General features: G+C 38.7%; 1 protein-coding gene across 5 annotated transcripts in view; it reads right to left on the bottom strand.

Annotated features, from left to right (window-relative positions):
* The window catches only part of SBF2 (SET binding factor 2), a 230,197-nt gene that overhangs the window by 163,794 nt on the left and 43,490 nt on the right, over window positions 1-22,913 (bottom strand). For 4 of the 5 annotated variants that reach the window (XM_021529470.4, XM_085580076.1, XM_021529472.4 and 1 more), the window contains exon 2: window positions 21,969-22,057. In XM_021529470.4, the coding sequence (XP_021385145.3) occupies window positions 21,969-22,057 (89 nt within the window). The remainder of the gene's footprint in view (window positions 1-21,968; window positions 22,058-22,913) is intronic. The other variant, XM_021529471.4, reaches the window with a different exon arrangement.

Raw genomic sequence — 22,913 nt, 5'->3', positions numbered from 1 at the left:
CCAGCCAGGTTTGCCCTGCAAACCTCACGCGGAATAAAACACAGAAACGCGGAGGATTGAAAATAAAATATTTCTATGAACCGCGGATTACCTGTAAAGTTGCCTTTATCGAAATCACATTCTTGTTTGAGGCAAGAGGGTGTCTAAGTTTCATTTTCATTTCCTTCATGGAACTTTTAATTCACTGAAATTCTTGAAACACAAATTAAGCCTGGAATAGAATCTTGCCTGAAGCTGAGCACTTCCTTTCTGTTGTAAGAGAAATCTTTTAGTACTAACAAATGGAATATTGAGATATTTTCACTGAGATGCTTTCATTTTCCTCTTTTAATAACATTTTTTCAGGATAGCATATTAAAAATCTACTTATTTTCAACTAGAAGAAAATATCAGTTTAATTAGATTTCCACTCTAGGATGTAAAAACAAATTTTCACAATTTACATCTTTAAGGTATCTAGATACCTTTCAAAGCAATTCCCACAAACTTTTACACAGGCATTTCTTGAAGGCCAAACATACTGTTATGAAGGATGAACAAAGCAATCATTTAATATTTTTATAAAGAAAAAAACTGAGAAAGAAGGGGTAAAGAAAATGATGGAGTTGACATGCTGACAACGAAATAAATTTCTGCTTAGGATTTCTTTTCCTGAAAAATAAAATGATTGTGTGATAAAGCAGACACATTTATTTCTCCATTTTTGCAGCTGCTGTTTCTCACATTCCAAGTGCCATAACTAAAAGCAATACATGTGTGATGCACAGAAAGGCCACACTGTACATGACCATCCCCCCTTCACCTCTTCCATGGAAAATATGCACTCCTTCTAGAGCAAAATGTGAAAACATATTCAGATCAATTGTTCATTAACTTTGCCATTTTCACCTTTGCCTTTTCAGCAGATGACCATGCTCACCCAACAAACACCATCTACCAACTAATCAGAATGATTTATCATAAGAACATCCACATTGAGTTAATGAAGCATATATACTGTTTCTAGATAGAACTGATAGCCAGTCTACTGGGAAGAACTTCCAGGCCTTTAATAACTTTTGATCAAGAGATCTGGCAAGTCAGAAGTGGCTTTTCTCCTTCTACAGGTTTCTAGGAACACGCACATTGCTATAAAACAGATGCTCTTGACGAATACCACAGAATCAAGGCACTAAATTACAGAGAAAACATCTTGCATATCTGGCTCTACACATGAGAAAGTGACAGAAACCAAGTGACTGGATGGAGTAATGAAAACCATACCACAACCCATTAATAATTTAAATATTAAGACAAAAAAATGTATTTTAAAATTAGTCGCTTTCTTCTCCATTTTTCTTCAAATGCAGAGGTGTCAGTTAAGCCACCAGTTGGATCAAAACATTGGAGATCTTGCAATAAACAGGTCTATCTCCTACATTTTTAAAAACAGTAATTATTGCCAACAAGGTCTTTTAAAAGGTGGAGCGTGCACTTTGGTTTTGTTAGCAGTGAACGCAGCAACTGAAGAACATCTCCTGGTACCAAGGGCCAGACTGATGAACAACACCCAGAACCAGTTCCCAGATTAAGAAGCCTTAGGATGTTGGGCAGAGAGGTGGAGAACAACTCTTCAGAGTTACCTGTAAGAAATCAACTACGAAGTTAACCACAGCAGGAGTGTGACCTGGCTCACTGATGCAGCTCTGCCCCTCTTGCTCAGCAGCAGAAGCTGCTTGAACTGAGATGTAATCTCACTGCAGAGCTTCCTTCTCCTCATCAACCTCTGCACACTGGGATACATAAGGCTGCTGACAACTGGAAGTCCTAGGGAAGGCACTTCAGGAGCTGTACAGTCCAAGCTCCTGCTCTAAGTATAATAAACACCAAATTCAGACCAGATTGCTCAGAGATTTATAAAGTCAGCCTTGAAAACCTCCAATGATGGAGACCATAAAGTCTCTTGGAAAACTTATCCCAATGCTCCAATCTCTGCTTATGATGAAAGTTTTTCCCTTGCTTGGTTTACAACCCATCTTCCTTCAACTTCTTGCTTCTTGTTCTGCCATCACACGGCACTGAGCAGAACCTGGCTCCACCTTAACAGCCTCCATGCAGGTATTGGAAAGCTGCTGTTCAGTCCCTTCTCCAGACTCACAGCTCCTGCAGCCTCTCCTCATGGGACAAATCTTCTGGGCCCCGACCAGACCCTCTTGGCTGCCCTCCTACAGGACAGCTCTATTTCATGGACATCCTTCTTGTACTGGGGGGCCCAAAACCAGATGCAGCTTTTCAGATGAGATCTATCAAGTGCTGAATAAAAGACCTCAGTGATCAGCTCCCTCAAGCTCCTGGCTGTGATCCTCTAAATGCCATTTGGGATGCTGCTGGAGATCTTTGCCCAGGGCACACCCTGGCTCACCAGCTTGCTGTCTAGCAGGACCTCGAGGTCATTTTCAGCAGAGGTTTCCCAGCCAGCCAGTCTCCAGCATGAAACACAACACGTGGGTCTTCCCTCCCAAACACGGGTTTTCCATTTTTTCCCTGATTCATTGCATAATGCTTTCCCTGGCTCGCTCCTGCAGCCTGTACAAGCTCTCTGTATGGGATCCCTGCCCCTGAATGTATCAAACATCCTCTAGCACCAGATTCCAGTACCTGCTGGAAGCCAGAGCCCTGTGGTTTCTTCCTGTAACCAGTGCTAACCAATTTCTACTGGCTCCTGCAGCAGAGACGTCCTTAAATGTCAATTCACTTCAACCAAAACACAGTTTGGAGCACCAACTGGTCAGATATTTAAAATGAGACAGTGAAAACAGTGAAACTTAGATGGTAAATACCCGACTAAATTTATACCTTTAATACCAACACCAAAAAGAGAAAAAGCACAAGAGAAAATTTTATAGTCATGAATGCACTACATGCTATAAAATCTATACCTACAGGACTCATGACTGATTCCCTTAATACCTGTTAACCTATTTGCAAAACTGATGCTAATAATGATGTTTTAAAGAGCAAATTATAATATCAAAAGTAATGAGTAAACTTCCTTTTCAAAATACATAAGGAGTAAATTATCAAGTGTTCATAGTTGAGAAAAAAATTGAAGTGCTCATGTTTATCTATAATTCTAAAAGCCTCATCTGAAGTAATTGCTTCCAGAGCCACCAGGTCTGTGGGTTTGTAATAGAAATAGCATCCTCAGTAAAGGAAAATCTTGAAAAAAATTAGAAGGAAATACTGCCAATTGAAAGGAAAAAAAAAAATATATAAAAAATACTCTGTCTGGTCATTTCCAGCGAATCCACATGAAAGTATTCACAAAGCCCTGTGGAAATGTACATCAACATATAACAACCTTTAACAAGCTTCTCCCCCTGCTCCATAGTATTACACAAACTTTTGTCTTAAACAGAGTTGGATTTGCTGCAAAATAAAATCAAATTGAATATAAAATATCAGCTACTGTTCTCAATAGTGAATAAATCACTGTAGTAATTGAGTACAACATATTGAGAAAGCATATGTAAGACAAAAATAGTAAAGGGCACTCCATGCATTGATGTTGCTTCCATTTAAAGCATGCAATTACTTATTTATATGCATTTTAAAAGCCATGGTAAAAACACAATAAGACTTTCAAAGTCATTGCCTCTTTCACAACCCAGAAATTCTAAAAAGTAAGGGATAAAAACTGTCAGATTTTTATTTTACATATATTCATACACATATTCATTCAGTCACACTGACTAAAGCCAACTCTAACTGCGACCCATGGCATTCCAAGGATTAGGTTCATGACCTCAGAGCATTTTAATTCTTTCCTAGATGAGGTTATTAATAATGTTTACTGTAGTTGAAAACATTGCATATAAATTGCAGTCTTGTGCAAAATTTATGGCATGTGGCAGTGAAGCTAGAGTCTGAAATCTTAAAAGAAGAAACAAAGACCCCCTAAAGGCCCAAAGCCCCCAAAAACAGTACTTTAGTGCCCCAATACTGCCACAACTTTTAAGTAAGACCTCTTTGTTTTCCCAACCCAAGTGTAGCACAGCTACATCCCAAAGAGGATGTATAAACTAGTTCAGACGAGCACTCAAGTTTAACATCACCATGTCTTCCTACTCTGCTATGAAAATATCTGTGATATTCCTTTACTAAAATACCTGAAATACCTACCAGATCAAGAAAAAATTAACACCCTTTTCATCACCTCAGGTATTTTCAGGAAAGGTACATTATCTTCAAGTAAAACCTGAAGAAAATGTAAACACAGTACAAATATACAATATGCAGTGAAAACATCTACAAAGTAATTTCAAAGAGGAAGGATAACCACGGGAGGTTCAGTATGGGAATTTCAACACAATTCCTACTTAGGAACATTCAGGCAGTGACAAGCAGCCCAAGCTGCAGAGTTCTGTTCCAAATGAACACGAGCTGGCCACAGGCTTTTAAAGCACACTCTTGCCAGCTTGACTGAAAAGTTTAGAGACAAAATCCCTACTTGGAAAATGTCATTAAAACGCTTTTGTTTTTTTCAACATTTCCACACTTTTTAATTATGTGTTCCTGTATCAGACAGAAATTGAAGTCAGGAAAAAAACTGACAGCAAGTAGGTAAAACCTGAAAGAGCAGCATCCACAATAACCATTCCCTCCTCCTCCTGCCACATCCCAGTGGTGGCCCACATAGTTCCCTTGGGGAGCTGTGCCTGGGCACTGCTCCTTGGAAGGTGATGCTGCTGCTCCTCTGCCAGGAAAGCAGCAGGTCAGACCGTGCTGGGCCAGCCAGGCCACACAACACAGCCCCACTCCAAGCCCTGGCTCTTTCTCTGGACAGAGAAGTCTCACACTAAGAGAGCTTTATGCCAAGATAGAACCTTACCAGTAGCCCTGACCCTCTTTCCACAGAGGGCACTCTCACAGTAGGAATGAACCCAGCTTGGAAGGAAAAGCAAGTTCCAAAGGCAGGGGAGTAGGTAGGACTTAACTCACACCAGCAAGAACCTGCAGCAATTTGTTTGCTGGAAGTCCATGTGATAAACCTCACGCACACTTGACTCTTTCAGGTCTATGAGATGGTGATGAATCTGAAGCTTGTTGCATCACTCAGCAGTCATAATTGTCTTTTGAAAACAATCATTAACTGTCATGGGCAGAAGGAAAGGAAGATCCAAGATAAGGAAAATAGAAAATTATCTTATTCCAAGATCGGGAAAATAGAAGTACACATAAACTCCAGCAAGTTATATATAAAACTACATTTTAAAATTATTGATAAATGTGGCAGAGAAATCGGCTAAAGAATGAAGATTAGAATTATCAAATCATAAAATATTCTGAGTTGGAGGGACCAATCAGGATCATCTATACCAGCTCCTGGCCCTGCACAGGACATCCCCAAGAGTCCCACCATGTCCCTGGGTGCACCCTTCAAACACTCTTGAGCTGTGTCAGGCTGGTGCTGTGACCACTGCCCTGGGAGCTGTTCCAGTGACCAACCACGCTCTGGGAGAAGAACCTTTTCCCGATATCCAACCTAAACCTCTCCTGAATCAACTTCAGGCCAGGACCTTGAGTTCTGTCCCTGGTCACCACAGAGAAGAGACCAGTGCCTGCCCCTCCTCATACCCCTGTGAGGAAGCCTGAACTGCAGTGAGGTCTCTCCTCCCTTTTCTCCAGGTGAACAGACCAAGTGACCTCAGCCACTCCTCAAGCAGTCTCCTCTCCCACCTCCCAGCCCCTCATCTTCAATGCCCTCCCTTTGGTCACTGTCTAATAATGCCATACTTTTTCTATATTGTGGATCCCAAAACTGCACACAGGACTCGAGATGAGGCCGCCCCAGTGCAGAGCAGAACGGGACAATCCCCTTAATTACTACTAAGATATGTTTCATCATGCATCAGAAGGAGAAAGCTTCTAAAAACTGATGATGATGGCTAAAATCAGAGCAACGGTAAAATCCCTCAAAGAGGACTGAAAAAACCCCTCTAAGAAGTCTTGCAATGTTATAGCTTCTCAGAGGGGTTCCTGGGGAAGTTCCCAGAATAAAACTGTATTTTGAAGGGGAAGCCGCAGAAGATTTTGGAAAATGAAAATGAAAGTATCAGAGAGCATGATTCCAAGTGTTCTGTGTAATCAAAATATATAATTAGATAACTCTAAATTGTGAGTTTCTGAAGACAAGACAAGATAGGGTTATTGGAAGTAGGCAAATGTTTCATTTGTTTATAAAAGCATTATCTGTACATCAAATAACAGAACTAGTAACCCTGCAGAAAATTAAATTACACCAGAAAAGAAACAGAAAGGCTTCTCTACAGCTAGATCATAAATCATCTATTAACAGCTCTTCAACAAAAGTAAATGGATGCACTCAACACAATAGAGTCACTTAGTTAAAAAGTCTTTTAGACAGAAGATTCAAAAAACTCTCAATCAAATTAAATTATCATGGTATAGGAGAACAGTTCTCTTTTGAAGTAAAAAGTTACTTTTAAAAGAAAGAATAAATGGTTGGTTTTCTCCAAGAGATGCAAATCAGACCTCTGCTGGGCTCTGTGCATGTGTCATAGGGGCTGATTGACTTAGGGGTTTTTTTGTTTTCTACAGAGAATTTCTGAACATATCACAAACATTCATCAGTAAATTTCATCAAGTCTGGAGACAGTAAAAGAATCTGGAACAGTCAATACTAAAGTCTTCTGTGACTGTACATGAGAGGGTCTTACACTACCAAGCAAATGGTAGTGTAAGCATTACACGTTCCCTAACTGAGAAGAGGAAACTAAAGCACATGAAAACAGAATCCTGAAGATGCATATGCAATACCAGACTTCTTGCTAGCACTCAGGAGAGGGAACTTGAAACATGGTTTAATTTAACCACATTACCTCAACTATCAATAGTGTAATAGCTCTTAAAGATCTTCTAAATCCAACTCCCTGCCCAGGAACACTTTCCAATATACCAGGTTACTCAGTATAGTAAAAAGTAGGTGGACCCCAACTCAGGAAGAAATTATGATGTCTGTCTCCACATCAGAAGGCTGAAGGATAGCTTTATTAAAACTATATTATATTACATTAGTATATTATTTAAATTAGATTCTGTCCTATTCTTACATACTTCTTACTTACCCAACAAAGCTGTGACTCTCTGCTGAGTCTGAGACACAGCTGGATCCAATTGGTCATTGAACCCAAACAACCTTCACCAGAATCCAATCAAGCAATCACTTCAGGTAAACAATCTCCATACCACATTCCACATGGGGAAAACAAAGGAGCAGAGATAATGATTGTTTTATCTTCTCTCTGTGCTTCTCCTGAGAGACAGAATTATGTCTCTCTGTCCAGAGAATGTGAATGTCACAACTCAGAGCCCTGTCTAACCTTGCCTTAAACACTTCCAGGGATGGAGCATCCACAGCTGCTCTGGGCAACCTGTTGCAGTGCCTCACCACTGCCATAGTGAATCTCATCTAAACCCACTGTCCTTCAGTTTGAAGCCATTCCCCCTTGTCCTACCTCTACCTGCCATTGTAAAGAGTACCTCTCCAGCTCTCTTGTGGCACCACTTCAAGCATTGGAAGGCTGCCAGAAGGTTTCCCTTGGTCTTCTCCAAGATGCACAACCCCAGTTCTCTCAGCCTTCCCTCACAGGAGAGGTGATCCAACCCTGTGATCATCTTGGTGGTCCCCCTCTGGACTTGCCCCATCAGCACCATGTCCTTCCTGTGCTAGGGAACCAGAGCTGGATGCAGTGTTCCAGGTGGGATCTCACCAGAGCAGAGCAGAGGGGCAGAATCCCCTCCCTCCCCTGGCTGTCCACAGGGCTTTCTGCAGTCTCAGCAGAAAGCGCCCGCTGCGTGCACTGCTTTTACTGGGCTCTGAAACGTGTAGGTGCACTTTGCAAATCTCATTGACACGTATCTAGATCGCATCTCAAAGTAGCTAATTGGCTCTCTCCTCTCCCTCTGGACCAGTGCCGGCACAGAGAACTGCAGCCTCGCAAACAGGAAAACCTAACGAAGGGGTAACTCCAACTAAAAGAAAATGATGGACCACTCCTGAGCACCCTGCTCTTACCTCACTTACCGTGAAACTGAAACAGCACATTCTTTTCTACCACACTTAAAGCCAGTCATCTGAAGAGACAGGAGTCATTAAGTTTCCTTCTTTGAACTTCAGAAACCACTACTAAATCAATCCCTCATTTGAATACTGTTTCCACACTGTAGTGAGGCTCTTGCGACAGACACGTACGGCATTACCCATAATAGGTGAAACAGTGCACATAAAAATGCTGTTACCTAACTCACCGTAGTAAACTCATACTTTAAAAGGAAAGCTTATAAGCACTATCATATTTCAGCAATAAGACATAAAAGGGTGTGCATATGCTGTAATAATGACACACCTTAATAATATAAGAAGTATGTCAACTATTATCCCAGACTACACACCCTAAAATGCTTCAGCATAAATTCCATCTATGTATTTAACAAATGAAATTAAGATACTTAGAAAAGATGTCTATTTAGTAGCTGATAAGCTCAAAATGTTCCATTAAAAAAACCCAGCCGATACATAAAACATGCCACCGAATACTCCTTTTCAGGTAATGCTTTCCTACCATTTCTTTTCATGATTAAACTACAAATACAGACTGTTAAATAACACTTGCATCATTAAATGACTTCAGATCCTGCAAGAAGTAGTTAAAAAAGGAAGGAGAGCCAATGAAAATCTTGTTTTCTGTAATTTTGAAGTGTTCTTTAAAGCTTAATTATTAATTTTGAAAGAAAGGTACAGATAAAACCTTTAAGTTCTTCCTTTTTTTTTTTTCCCTTTTTTTTTTTGTTAAACTACTTTCATCTTACCATTTCAACAACCAAAGAAACAGTTCAATAAAAACATCCTCCTTAGGTTAATGCTCAGTCTGAACTCAGAGGCTGAAGTTTGGTGTTTTTAGCTGAATGCTTACACACAATAGTACTTGCAGTCTAAAGCCAAAGTCAGCACAAAATCTGACATTTGATTACATTTTCCTTAATTACATCATTGTTCACCTTGGATCAAAAGGAAACCTTTTGGAAAATGTATTATTGAACATTTCACTGAATACTATCTACTTAGCCTTTGCCATACAAAATTCAAATATAATTATGTTTGTGGCAGCCAAAATAAACTAAATTTAACACTGCTGTGCCTTCATTTTAAACCAAGCTAAAATATATTTAAATAGTTATTGTCTATGATTCCACAGAAGTTATTACTGCAAAACATTTTTCTCAAGCATAGCAACACAAATAGTTACTTTCTTCAGTTAAGGCACACTAGTACAAAAACTGATACCAACAATATTTCAGGCTTAATCAAACTTCACAAAGTTATTGTTATTTATTTCCATTCACTTAATCACTCTTTGGTTATATAAAATTGAAACAGTATCCCAAATCATGTGAAGTTTTCACAATTGTATTACCCAAACCCAGAGAAAACTGCAGATCCATATTTATTACAACAGTGACAGTTTTCAAGTGCACAGCTGGAAATGCTGCTAATCTTTTGGATGAAAGACATTCAGACATGAAATGACCTGAACACATCCTTTTAAGTAACAGTATTGATGAAAGTGTGACAAGAATCAAAGCTTGAATTTCAAACTAGAAAACTTCAGCCATGCTTCCATAAATAATTCAGCCATAATCCAAACCAGCAAGTGACTTTTCAGAGTAATTTTTGCTCCTCAGTGCCAATTCAATAAGTCACTGTGGATGCTGAAAAGCTGCTCATGCAGAAGTGGCTCCTGCAAACACACACCGGCCATAGGAGAAAAATATTTAAATTGGGGGGAGGGGAGAATGTACTCTCCACCCACTTTTTTAAAGTCTTGCCAGTTCCTCTGCTTTTTGGGAGAAGATGATCAAATCCAATATGCAAGACATGAACCAGATATGAAAATGGTCCAACAACAAATCTTCAAAATTGCAAATGCCAACAAGTCTCTGCAAGTAATATTACCAGGTCAGAATGCAGGAAAATCCTTGTGAAATAAAGTTTTCTGGTATGCAGTTATAGCAAATAATCATGAGGTGATGCCGAGAACTAGACAAATCTGGTATTCAAGGAATGTTAAAAACACTGAGGTCACGAATGCACGCTGGAACTTTAGTACTCACTTCTTATCCCACTATTTTGACATTAAATCTAATTCATTCTTCATTCTAAGTTTATAAGCAGTGATTTTAATGAACATCTCTCTTGTCCACTGCTATAACACATGTCAAAGAGGAAAAAATATAGTTAAAAAATGAAGTGAGGTTGATTCTGCATATGCCATGTACATAACAGGAGTATTGCTTGTTTTTAAAATACTACATTATACCATAGATCTGTCAGTAAACTAAAAAACAAATCTTCTCTCTCAGATGAAAATATTTTGTTTATTTAAATTTTTTTAGAATAACGCTTCCTGCACTTGTAGCTCATAGGTAAGCCTAAGAAAAAGCACCAAAATCATAACTACACTGGGCATTTTATTACTAAAAGAATATTTGGGTTGATTATAATTCAGAGTAATATACTGCAGGAATCCATACAAAGTAGTTACATGATCCAGCCTTGTCCTACCAATCTGTTTCACACACACCAGAATGGATTTGTGTTCAACTGCCTTTACTTAGATAAACAGCTAAAACCAAGCTCAGAAGACACAGATCATGGGAGAAGAGGGAGAGGGACATGAGCAGAAAGTTAAAGCCATTTCTTATATTAAATTCCCCACAATTTATGGCAGACTGACAACAAAAATATTAGCAGCTCAGTAAAACAGCAGATCATTTTATTTGGAGGTAGGAGGTGTGCCTACATATTATGTATTGTATTAAAATTTCTTTAATCCTAATTTTATATATGTACTAGTTGCTTTTGTCCAAGTAACTTGGCAGAGATTCAAATCAGATATATATTTTCAAAAAAAAAAAAAAAGAAAAATTACATTTTTTTACTTGAGGATATCCAATACTGGTCAGTAACAAGGCACAATCTGCTTTTCTGATCTCCCTTTTGTCCATGTAATTAAAAGATCACTTCAAATCCAAGTTAAGGAACCAGCCAGTGTAAAGGAAAGATGTGCAAGCAGTTTGGGGACGCCTTTATGACAAAATCTGAACAGAAAAGTTCTTTTGAAAGCACCAGTAGTACCTTACATCATCAGTAACCTTTATGTTAGAGATATAAATCCAAGAAGGGCAGGAGGGGGAGCAGGGGAAATTTGCTTTTTTTCTAAGGAAACATGCCAAGAGCAGGTGATATTTTAAAGGATTTTAAACCTGCAAGACCTGGGATATCCAGTCAGGGCAGCTCAAGTTCCAAACACTGTCCAAGAGGAGACTTGGGTGTCAGAGTTCTCCCTCTTTGCCCAGCTTCACTCCACAGCTCAGATTTAATTAATTGCAGGCTGAGCAATAGCTACAAACTCTGCAAGGATCACCATACAAGCAGCATTAGCCACAAGTAAAGCCTGAACTGCCTCCTGTCCAAATCTGCAAGCTGGAGCTTCATTGATTCACATTAGCAGCCAGTTGAAATGCCTCATTTATTACTCTATTTTTCATTTTTTTTCCTTTTTAGTTTATGCCAGTATCCATGACAGCTAAATAAAAGCACCTGGTCAAGTGATATTTAGACAATTTGTCCTTGAAAAACACAGACACTGCAACCCATCAGAGCCCAGAGAGGTCTCTCTTAGCAACATTTAATAAAGTTCTAACCCTCCATGGATCAGCTGCACCATGAGCACTCCTCTGAAAAATCTGTCACTTCTGCACTGGTTTAATTCTGACATCCACAGAGCAATGAGGACTGAGAAAAAAGGAAAAGTTTTGCTAGGAGCAGTCCAGGTAAACTGCTGGCAAAACTACTGGTTCCACACTTGGAATTCATTACAAGAAGCCATGCTTGTAGCAGATCCCCACTCCGGAGAAGTTCAAAGACAAAAATTCTTCTTGGTGATTAGCCCTAAAATCAGCACTTACTAATCACATCAGAATATAGGTCCATTTTTCTTCTTCATTTTAATACAAACTGTGTTTTGTGTATAAAAGTAATTATTTCTTTACTTGTTTACCTTATTATGACCAAATTCAAACTCCTGATATAACAAATATATATAAAGCTATTATTTATTGACTTCTACTTAAAATAAGATTTCTTCAGTAGAATTCTCATAGTCATTTATCAAATCCATACTGACATTAGGATTAGAACCATAACAGAAATTATAAAATACCACATTACTAAAGGAAAATACAGGATGAAGAAGGCCATTTAAACAGCCTAGCCACCTTTTGTATCTTCTAATCTTGAAGTTTATGAATAAACTTCTTTTTCCACCTACAAATGCCAGGTTTTGTATAAAAGAAAATTATTTGTTACTGGGATATAGACAAGAGTCCAAAAAGTGTACAATAAAACCTGCAAATTTCAACGTGGTTTGGCCAATTCCATGCAATCACCCAAAAGCCAGCACCACCATGCTGTACTGAAACAAGATTTAGTGCTTGTTTTATAAATAAACATCATCCCTCCCTCAGGATTCAAAGACTGAGCTCTGTTTGAGACTACAGTTGTGGTGGTACTGGAGACCAACAGGCTACTTTTGGTGGGAGAGAGAGGGAAAAATTTGGTTATAAGCCTCCAAGTCCTTTCCCAGGAATTTTGCATGGCACAGCCTCAGTCAGACACTGAAGCACTGGAATCAGCTGCTTTCTGCATGGGTGCTGTGTCAGGTGCATGCCTGGAGCCACTCTGCCCTTTATGGAAACTGGAAATCAGAAATTGTACCAACTGGGAACTGCAGAGAGCCTCTGCACTGATCTTTCTGCTGGGCTTCAAACTGGATAATCCAATGACAAAATGAGCTGTGGCCCACAGAATGCACAAAATTGTGAAGAATCATCACAAGATTTAACAATGTTCTTTTCTTTGGTGAACACAACTAGGACACACCTTTTATAATTTATTATTAATAAGCACTTGCACTGTATAAAGGCTTCAAAAAAGTTTTCAAGTTTAAGAAGCCAAGCTTTAAAACCACTAAGATGATTTAAGCCGCATAAGAAACCTGCATCAAAACACAACAAAATTTTTGTAGAGTACAAACTAAAAGGTCAGTCAAATAGGGGAGTTGGGGGAATATAATGATTTACAAGTACTACTGATTAGAAATTCTTAGCATGAAAAGTATCAGCTTTAACAAACCACTAACAAATTTGTTCAAAAAGAGTAAAATACCCTTTATTTTCCATTAATCTGTTTTCTTGAACTATTAGAAAACATTCCAAAGTGATTTACAGTCATAGGAATCAACTTCACAGATAAATTATTTCTGAATTCCCAGAACACATTCAAGACCCAGTTCAAGTTTCACAATCTTGTCTCCAGCCCAATAGGCTGTGTTTGATTAGCTGCACATCATCTGCCTCTCTGCACAACCCCAGAGAGGAGCTCTTTGTGCAAACTGGATATATGGTTATAAATTCAACACACAACACTCTCGCTGGCTGGCTTTCTCCAAAACCACACCAATTCTCAGCTCCCTGCACAAGCACACAGAAAAAACAAACCTACCAAACAAAAAACCCCACAAATGTCAGTCCAAAAATTGGCTCAATTATAGCACGTCAAGAGTAAAAGAAGTTCCAACTTGTTACAGAAAGCTGACAATCTGTAATAAGGACTTGAAACAAAACATAGGATTTTAAACAGCAAAGTGGTTCTGAGGTAATTCAGTGGTTTTCAGGATTGTTACATTTGTCCAATCCTCTCTCTCTCGTAGTTACAGAAAGATGATCCTACGGTGATAAAGTTCGCTATACTCAACAGCGAGGGCAAAAACACCTGACAATCCTCCCAAGACCAGATCTCATCTCCCCTTCATTCATCTCCACTCTGATGTCCCAGCCTGGCTCTGATGTCCCAGTCTGGTCCCTTGGCATGGCTCTTTCTGCAGAGAAGCAAATGAGAAGGCACGCAAGAGAGCCAGAGCCTTTGCTTTTCAGATTAACAGATCCAAGAAGAACCTCAGGAGATTATCCAAACAATTCCCCTTTCCATGTCATACTGTTAGCCTCACATATGTCATTCTCCATCAGAAACACATAAGACTGCTCAAAATTTTCATTCTAAATAGCATGAGCCTCACTATTTAAAGATTTATTACTGCTTACACCAAACCTCCTTTGCTAGAGAATCCATTCGCTCACCATATTCTCAAACAAGGGCAAGGAGAACCGTTTATCCTCTTCATTTAATTTATCTGAAGTCTTCTCAAGTCTAACCTCTGGCCATCTCAAAATAGTGCTTACCTTTATTTAAAAGCTAAACTTCTTTGATTCATGCTGAGCACAACTTTGTTATTTGTGGAGACAACAGATGGGGAAATGTAGACACTGTACACAAATAACTTAGAGAGGTACAGTCATCTGCACATGGCATGAGGAAAAACTGGAAACAGGAGTTTGTATAGCAACAGAATTGGATGTCACAGTGCACACAAATTCATTTCAATTCATTTCTGTGTGCTTGGGTCAGCATAAAAACAGTGCTGTAAACCCAGAGGGTGCAGCACTCACAGGAGTTTTGACTAACTTAGAAATGTACATTGGGTTGTGTCTCTCCAGATAAATTGCTGTTTTGTTGCTTGCATCCCAAACTTACATGGATTTGTGTTCATATGGAATTATTCTGAAATAATCAGTGATGGTTAGTCCATAGTGGAATAGGTCACTTAGGCTAAGAACCTCCTCTGATGTTAAGGAAATGCTCAGCTTTTCAAGAACATGTGTCACTCCACAGTCATGTGCTGCATTCATCCAAGTCAACATTCAAGTATAAACTCACATTTTTAAAAAACACAAAGCACAACTGTAACCAGACTAATCATAAAGTTGGAAATCATAATTAAAATCATAAGTTTTCCCCAAAAATTTTTGCTCTCACATACAAAACAAGAGGATTTCTGCTCTTCAGTTTTGGCTTCTGGAGATACAGCCCATTTTCATATTATGTGTTAGGGATGTATGCTGCTCTCCCTTTTTAGTCAAGAGTTTTTCAAGAGCTTTAAAAAAAAAAACAAACAAGGAACAACAAAAAACATTTAATATTTCAAATTCAGAACCTTCAGGAAAAGCAGGGTCTCCCGGGAGACTTAGCACAGACAAGTCTGTAAGTTGTAAGGTGGAAATACTGAGACACTGACAGAATTTTGTGAATGTTACACCGCCTCATGGCTTAACTGGGGGTCTCAGAATCTCCTCTGGAGAACATTACACAAAAACCCCAAAGCAGAGACTTAGAGAGAAGTCCATGTTGCAGTCTTTCCTCTATTTTTTAAACAAGATGAGAAAAACTTAGGGAGAGGTAAGAAAGATGCTGTATCACAAACAAAGCTTGGGTGGACAAGACCATCTCATGCAGTCAAGCATTATCTGTGGAGATGACAGACATGAACAAGGAAGAAAACCAACCCAAAACTTCTGTGAGTCTACAAATATCTGCCCTTCCTAAGAAAGCTTGTAAAAATGGCTTACTCCTCCAGAAGAGCTGAAAAGAATTTAACTTCAGATGGAAGTGTGTGGATCTTAAAGCACCATGATAGACACAAAAAAGGTGACACTTCAATATACTCCATTGAAAGATTAGAGAGTTGGAAAAGCTGAAATTCCAAATAGGTGTCACTTCAGTATTTTACCTTTTCTACCAAACCTGTTGACTGTAGTGCTCTGATGTGCCCTGATATTTTTCCAACTCAAAACAAAACTGAGCAGATAAAGCATATTAATTGAACACTTTGACAGCACCTAGTCAGGTGAGACAAAGTTATACTACACAAGGACTACTTGCAAGTCCTTAGATACAAACATCAAATTATTTTATCACATTAGTCTACAAAATGCAGAAACTTACATCCATTCATTACGACCAGATTCTAAAACCACAATGTAGCTGTTCTACAGCACAGCAGAAATGTAACTGTAAAACACACCACATTAAGGGCACTCTAAGTTGTCTAGTGGAAGCTAATACGTTCAAAGAATGTAAGCTTAGTCCAGAAACACTCTGACCCAAAAAAAAAATCTCTGTACTTTTGCTATCATCTGTTTCCTGCTAAGTACTCAAAGCACCTACTCTGTAATAGGAGAATAAAAACAACACAATGCATTTACAAGTGCTACACTGGGCTCCGCTGTGCAGTTGTTCATTGAAGAATTACATATGTAATGATTCTTGAGAGGTAAAAAATGTTTGAGGGGAAAGAAGAGCAAAAAATCCCCCATCAAAAATCTCTGCAGCTGACCAGGTGCACTGAAGGTTAAATGGATGTTGTAGACAACTCTTTATTCAGGTCCTTAAAAGAATTAATGTTTGAGAAAAATTGGCTTACAGATCAGCTAGCTAAGACTGAAGCATTTAAAGATTAACTTCTTTAAAACTTTAATCACTTCAGGTCTTAACTGTCTAATCTGCAGCCCTAGTTGTCTCTTATGTCTTACTTAAAATAAGCAGTGAAATGTTCAAGCATCAGATTTTTTTTCCTCAGAAGATGCCTTATACCACGGTGGCAAAACAAAAATAATACAAAGATCAGCACTTAAAATTTAAAAGTATTGCTTTTGACTGAATGTGTCATGATTTCCAGAGACTCTGCAGTGGAAGTTTTCAGAAGTTCAGCAGTTTTGAAAAACTTTTCCACTTCAAAATCTGGCCTTCCTTTAAATGTCTTCAGTTGAGAGCAACTTTGAAGATAAACGAGCTGGGTTTTGGTGGGGGTTTTTTACAGCTTTTTTCTCCCCATTCCAACTGCAAAGCTCCAACAGAAGTAAAGATCAGTAAAGATCTCAGAGGTAGAGCTGTAACTCATAAATTATGTATGTAAAAATGAAGTGGAAATCTGTACAAGACCAACTAGACCAGTCAGAATACAAATACACTTTGAAAGTACCATTCCTTACTCTCATTTTACAAAACTCATGTGTTTTTTTGTATCTCGGGTTAATTGCAATTTGAAAGTTGAATCCAGTTTTTCATAAAAGACATACTCCAAATCCATTTAAGAGTTCATGTCTGAGGCAAAACAAAGATGCAGAAATGCTGAGCTCCACAGCAAGGGCTGTACACTAAGGAGGAATAAACTGATCCAACAACTCCAACTCCTCCTTTAGAAGGAAGCAGGCAAACTTCCAGATCCCAAAGGGATACCTGCAGCCTTTCTTTTTCTCTTAATCTCATAACTTGTGTAACTGCTCTTCAAATAGTTGTATTAAGTAGCAATTTTTACCAATTAAAAATAAATCTTAGAAGTAATTATTTGGATAGGTGATTAGCTTGTCTAGAAATACATGTTAATTTCTATACTTGACCACACTTGAAATTCAAATTACTGAATCATGACACTGCTGCTAACACCAGCACCAGTTACAGTGGGAAATTTCCCAATACCCAACTTCCCTTCTACTCACAAACTGCAGAACCACACCATACCCAGTTCCAATCCAGACAATGTAACTGTTTCTAGGTATGACTTTCCTTGGCCTCATTAAGAACAGCCTCCCAACACTGAGTAATGATGAATTAGTTTAGCTAATTTAGCCCTGGGACAAAAATGACTTTACAGCGTAACATTACATACCAAAGCTTCCTCTGATGTGTAACTAATTATGATGTCTAGAAAGTTACACAGTGGAATTAAAACTGCATTAGAAATAAGAAAAATATGCAGAAATATAAAGCTTATTCAACCAACACACACTCTCGAGCATTCTTTCTACAAGCAAATCAAGAAGTTTGATTGTCCTCATCTTACACTGCTCTGTACATCTCAGCTGACTTTACAGGGCTATTTTTACACTTAAGCTGCATCTGAAAAAACTTCTCAGAAACAGGCTGACTATGGAGGATACCTAAAAACGTTCATTTAAAATATCATTGGGGGCAGCTATCAGATTGGTGTGTTCTAACTGCATTCTTTCAAAAACCAAAGACTGAAATGCTTTTCTGAGACAAGTATTTTACTAACTTTAAGAATGACCATAAATCTCTACCTCACAAAGTCAGCTTACTTCCATGGAACTGGAAGAAATTCACTCTGACCTGCATTTGTCAATAAATTGCAGATGGACTGCTATTTGTCAGAAAAATGAAGATGCTCAGATTCTAAACTGAAATTGTTCCTTAAATTTCTCTTGAATAGCCCACAAAAGGTTCTAACAAATGGAATGAGTGCATTTTATTGCTTCTGAAGTAACACTCAATATACTATGATATATAACATTAAGAAATATCATATCTTATTCACAATTTCATCACACAATTTAACAAGTGGTAAAAAAGTCTTCAGCCCCTTAGCAGCTACTGTAATTATCAATAAACCATTGCAAAAGACTTAAGGTATGTTTCACAGCAACTTGCAGGTGGCTTATCAAAGTTCCTGCATTCAGTTATAAACAGAACAAGGTTTAAAGCTGTGAAATCTTCAGTGAAATGGCAAATGCAAAAAAAAATTTTCTTAATCTTTTTAGGTCATTTCAGGGGATGCAGACAAGAGGTGTAAGAAAACTGACCAACACGCCCTGACAGCATCATTCCCTCAGCAGAGACTCACTGTTTTTCTCACCACTGACAACCAGAAAACACATAATTTACTGAACAAGACAGATTAAAGTACTTGACCCGAATAAAACTGAATAGAGTATATTTCTGTTGAATTCTGGACAATACATTTACTCCCAATCTCATGTGTCTGTGACCAGAAGATAGCTATTATACTACTCTATAAAAATAGACACAGTTGGAGTAACTCTTAATCCTTTAATCCAGAACACACATACATCAAATACAACACCCTTCACTGAAGTTCAGACTGCAATTATGTTTTATAATGACCCAATTCTCTGTATATTTGTGCCAAACTACCAAAACTACAAAATATAGACAAAGGTGAAATTGAGCCATCATTCCTAGATAAGATGTTCTTTTCACTCAGTCAAAGGCAGGTCCAGTAGTCCCAGTTTGTCCCATGGGTGCCTGTTCAGGCAAAACTGGGCTCAAAAATTTAGTTAAATCACTTGATGCTGTTTTCTTATTTAACTTTAAAATTACCCGTACAACTCCACTCTTTACATTGCCTTAATTATGTCTAAGAAATCTGATCCTGTGAATTCAAGCCACAAGGATGGGGGCATGAAGGGCTGGCAAAGAGAAAAAACTCCGAAAAACTCTCAGAGGATTTTCATCTATCACTTTGGCTGGAGCTTGGACTAATGGCATCCCTACAAGCTACATAGCCCACAAGGGTTCCCAGAAGGCATTTTCCATCTTAAAGCACTAAAGCTTGAGGGGTGGGGGTGTGCACAGGTCTTTTCCACTTGTCTTGTCCCATAAAATGCCATTAACAACATGAATAGGACATAAATGATAGATCATTTAGGGACATTGGAGTTCTCACTGCTGGAGGTTTTTGAGATGAGACTGGAGAGGGTGGAAGGTGGTAGGATAATCTCAGCTATGCCTCCTCTCCCATGAAAGGCTGGACCAAAGCACGTTTCCAGGTCCTTTCCAGCCTGGGCTGTTCTGTGGATGCATCACCTATTACATGTCAATACAAATCACCCCATTCAATCTATCTTATTGGAAAAAAAAAAAAATGGAAAAATGACACAAATGTCTAAATTTTCAGGCAAAGAATTCATAGAAGAGCTGAGAGGGCTGGCAGCAAGTGAGCGGCATGCTGAGATCATCACCAATAATCAGCTGAAGGTTTTCACAGCAGGAGAACAACCATTGGCAAAAGACAACACTCAAAGAGCAAATTTCCCTTCAATCCTATCATTAAGCATGAAAAGCCTTGGCCTTTTTCCTTCATGAGAACACAGTGAAGAGAGCTTGACATGTTTTTCAGATACAAACCATGGCTTTTTTCCCATGTAACAGAAACCATACAGATCTTTCAAAGAAGATGAAGTACATTTAAGAGGATATTAACTCAAACTTCTCATAGAACTAAGTGCTATTAATAAATATGTATCTCTTCAGTCTCATATACATTTGTCAACTATTCTATTCTTACCTTTTTTCCCCCATCTCTTTTTCCTTAAATTTTACCTCAGGAAACACATATTTAACAACATTTGCCCTTAATGATATTAAATCTGCCCTTAAGGTGACAACCAGAACATGGTAATGCAGCTTTTCTTCTTTCCTTTCCATGAATTAATGTTGATTCTTGTTAGATTCATCCAAAACCTTGAAAATAACTTCCTGCCAACATCTGACTTTCGTATGTGATTTACTTTAGTACTTGATCTCTGCACTGTCTCTAATTCCTCAATCTTCATTAACTAAAATTTTATTTACCACACTTGGAAAGCTGATCAGAATTTGACTGATTTTGCCAACTGGATGAATCGATGTTCTTAAATTGTCAGATTTTGTTTTAGTTGGAAAGCTTAATGTCTTAATGGCTTTGCCTAAAGAGTCATTTGAGAATTGATACAGAAATAACATTTTTTTCCCCATTAAAAGAAAATCTTCCTTTAGAACTGTGTTTCTTGTGGTGCTAAAATCCTACAATTAAACTTAAGCGGGAGATAACACCTGGGCACAGATTAAGATTCACTGCTTCAGGAGAAGCTGTGCCTATTCCATATCTTCACAGGTAGTCAAACCCGTTGCTTTCTCTGAAGGAGGTCAGGCACATCTGTGGGACAGAGGAAATCTCTCCATGACTCAGCCTCTGGGCTCTTTTGAGGCAAGATGAACCCTCCTGCTTGAACCTTGGAGCTTCCCCCATTTCAGCAGAGCTCAGCATTGCCAAACCTGCTGTTGTGCAAGCGCACCACAGAGGCTGCAATTCCATCACGTGCATGACAAATCCTGCTCATCCCAAAGACCAGGGCATGGCAAGCCCTGAAAGCCCAGGCTGGTGCTGAAAACCAAGGCTGGTGCTGAAAACCAAGGCTGGTGCTAGGCTGTGAAGAAATGAAACCACAGAACCAGAGAAAAGGAGCACGCGGCCGCATATGCCAGCGCAGGGAGCGAAGGCACCTCTCAGGGAGAGAGCAGAAGCAAGGAGCTGAACACTGCCTGAAAGGTGCCAGGCTGGGAAAAGCTGTTCTGGTGGCTGTACCTGTGCAATAAACTCAGTGAAGTGTCACTGTCTTTGTCCTCTGCAGCTGATTGTGCCCCACAGCACTGCAACTCCTATTGCAACATTTCTTAGAGCCCATCTCCTCCTGCAGCTCATCCTGTCCCAGAAGTTGCTCAGTTCACGCCAGTGAAAGTTTCACTCTGACTTCTCAGAAGCCTCATTTCAGAATATGACCACAGTCCTTTGTGTCTCTTCAGGATTTTTAGGGACAAGATGCTGAGTGAAACCCTGATCCAACTGAGTGAGAGACACCTTTTCATTGCATCCCACAAGAAGAGACCAAGGAAGGGAAAGAAGCAGCACCTTGGGAATCTTCTATTCAAGATCGATCCCTGCACACCAGCCTTGCTGACCATTAATAAATCCAGTTTATTGAGATATCATATTAATTTCTTTTTAAAATCCACATTATATAAATACACATTTGTAATTATTTGAACATGACAGTGAAAAGTCATCTCCCATCTGGAGGTTACTCACAAAAACGTAGAGGCACAAATAAGCATTTCTTTTAAATACACGGTTTATAAATTTACAGCAGACATTTTCTATATTCTAGGAATATTTACTTAGCTGTACATACCAGAATAAATTATCTTCTGTTAGCCAAAATTGTTGTTCTTAAACCTTTTATCTAACCCCTGTGCTCACTAATTTCTACTCATGCCCTGCTGGATTAAACAATACAGATCATACATGAAGGCAGATGTATCTTCCAACTGCATGTGAAAGAAATTCTAAAAATTGTAAAATGTAATGCAAACTTACCAACTCTATTCCCTGTGGAAAAGGAGTGTCTTCCCAGTCCTTCTGAGGAAATCTTTGTATTATTTTCCCCAAACCTTCTGTTGGTCCTGCTGAAAGATAAAACTCAATTACTTAAAGGCAAAATGGTGGAATTGAAGTCACCATGTATTTGAGAATATTTTCAAAATATACCCAATATTAGTAAGTTTTTTGCCACAAGAGGCAGAACACACTCCTCTAATGTGTCTTGCAAGTTATATAATAAATACAGTCTTCACATTTTCTAGCAGAAACACAAAGAATCACTACAGGAAATGAAGCTAAGAGCTGCATCCAGCCTCTGCCTCTCACACACATTTTCAAAGTGATAAATGATTATTGATAATTTCAGTCTCTCTCTACAAACAGCAGTGAGTTTAAGAATAATACAATGGATAATGTGATATCTAAAAAAGAAAGCAATAGTTTCTCAAGAAGCAATCTTCCAAAAGAAGCCTATAGATTGAAATAAATCCGCAGATTAGAACATGATTCATCCAGGACACACTAGCTCTCTGCCAGTATTTCTCATTGGTTTCCTTGCACAAGTCAGCAGTGGTTTTCCACACAGAAAGATGTGAAGAAAACCCGATAATTTCTGGTAAATTTTCTGATGCAACTGTCCTCTTTTTTTACATGTTCCTTTTTTTGGAAGCAACAGTGCTATAGATAAATTTTGGAAACACCACAATTGTAGCGCTGCGTCAGCCTGAATGGTACAGGAAATGCACGTACAAACAAGAATTTTGGTTTTACCTTCTGAAATCCTACAATAAATCCTGCAAAAACCTTTCCCTGATATCCAACCTAACCTCCCCTAACTCAGCTTCAGGCCATTCCATCAGGTCCTGGTGCTGGTCACCAGAGAGAAGAAACCAGTGCCTGCATCTCCTCTCCCCCTAAGGAAGAAGCTGTAACTTCAAAGAG

This window comes from Lonchura striata, chromosome 5 (assembly GCF_050655825.1).
Source record: "Lonchura striata isolate lonStrDom1 chromosome 5, ASM5065582v1, whole genome shotgun sequence".
NCBI classification, from domain to species: Eukaryota; Metazoa; Chordata; class Aves; order Passeriformes; family Estrildidae; genus Lonchura; species Lonchura striata.
This window is presented reverse-complemented; position numbering and strand designations above follow the sequence as displayed.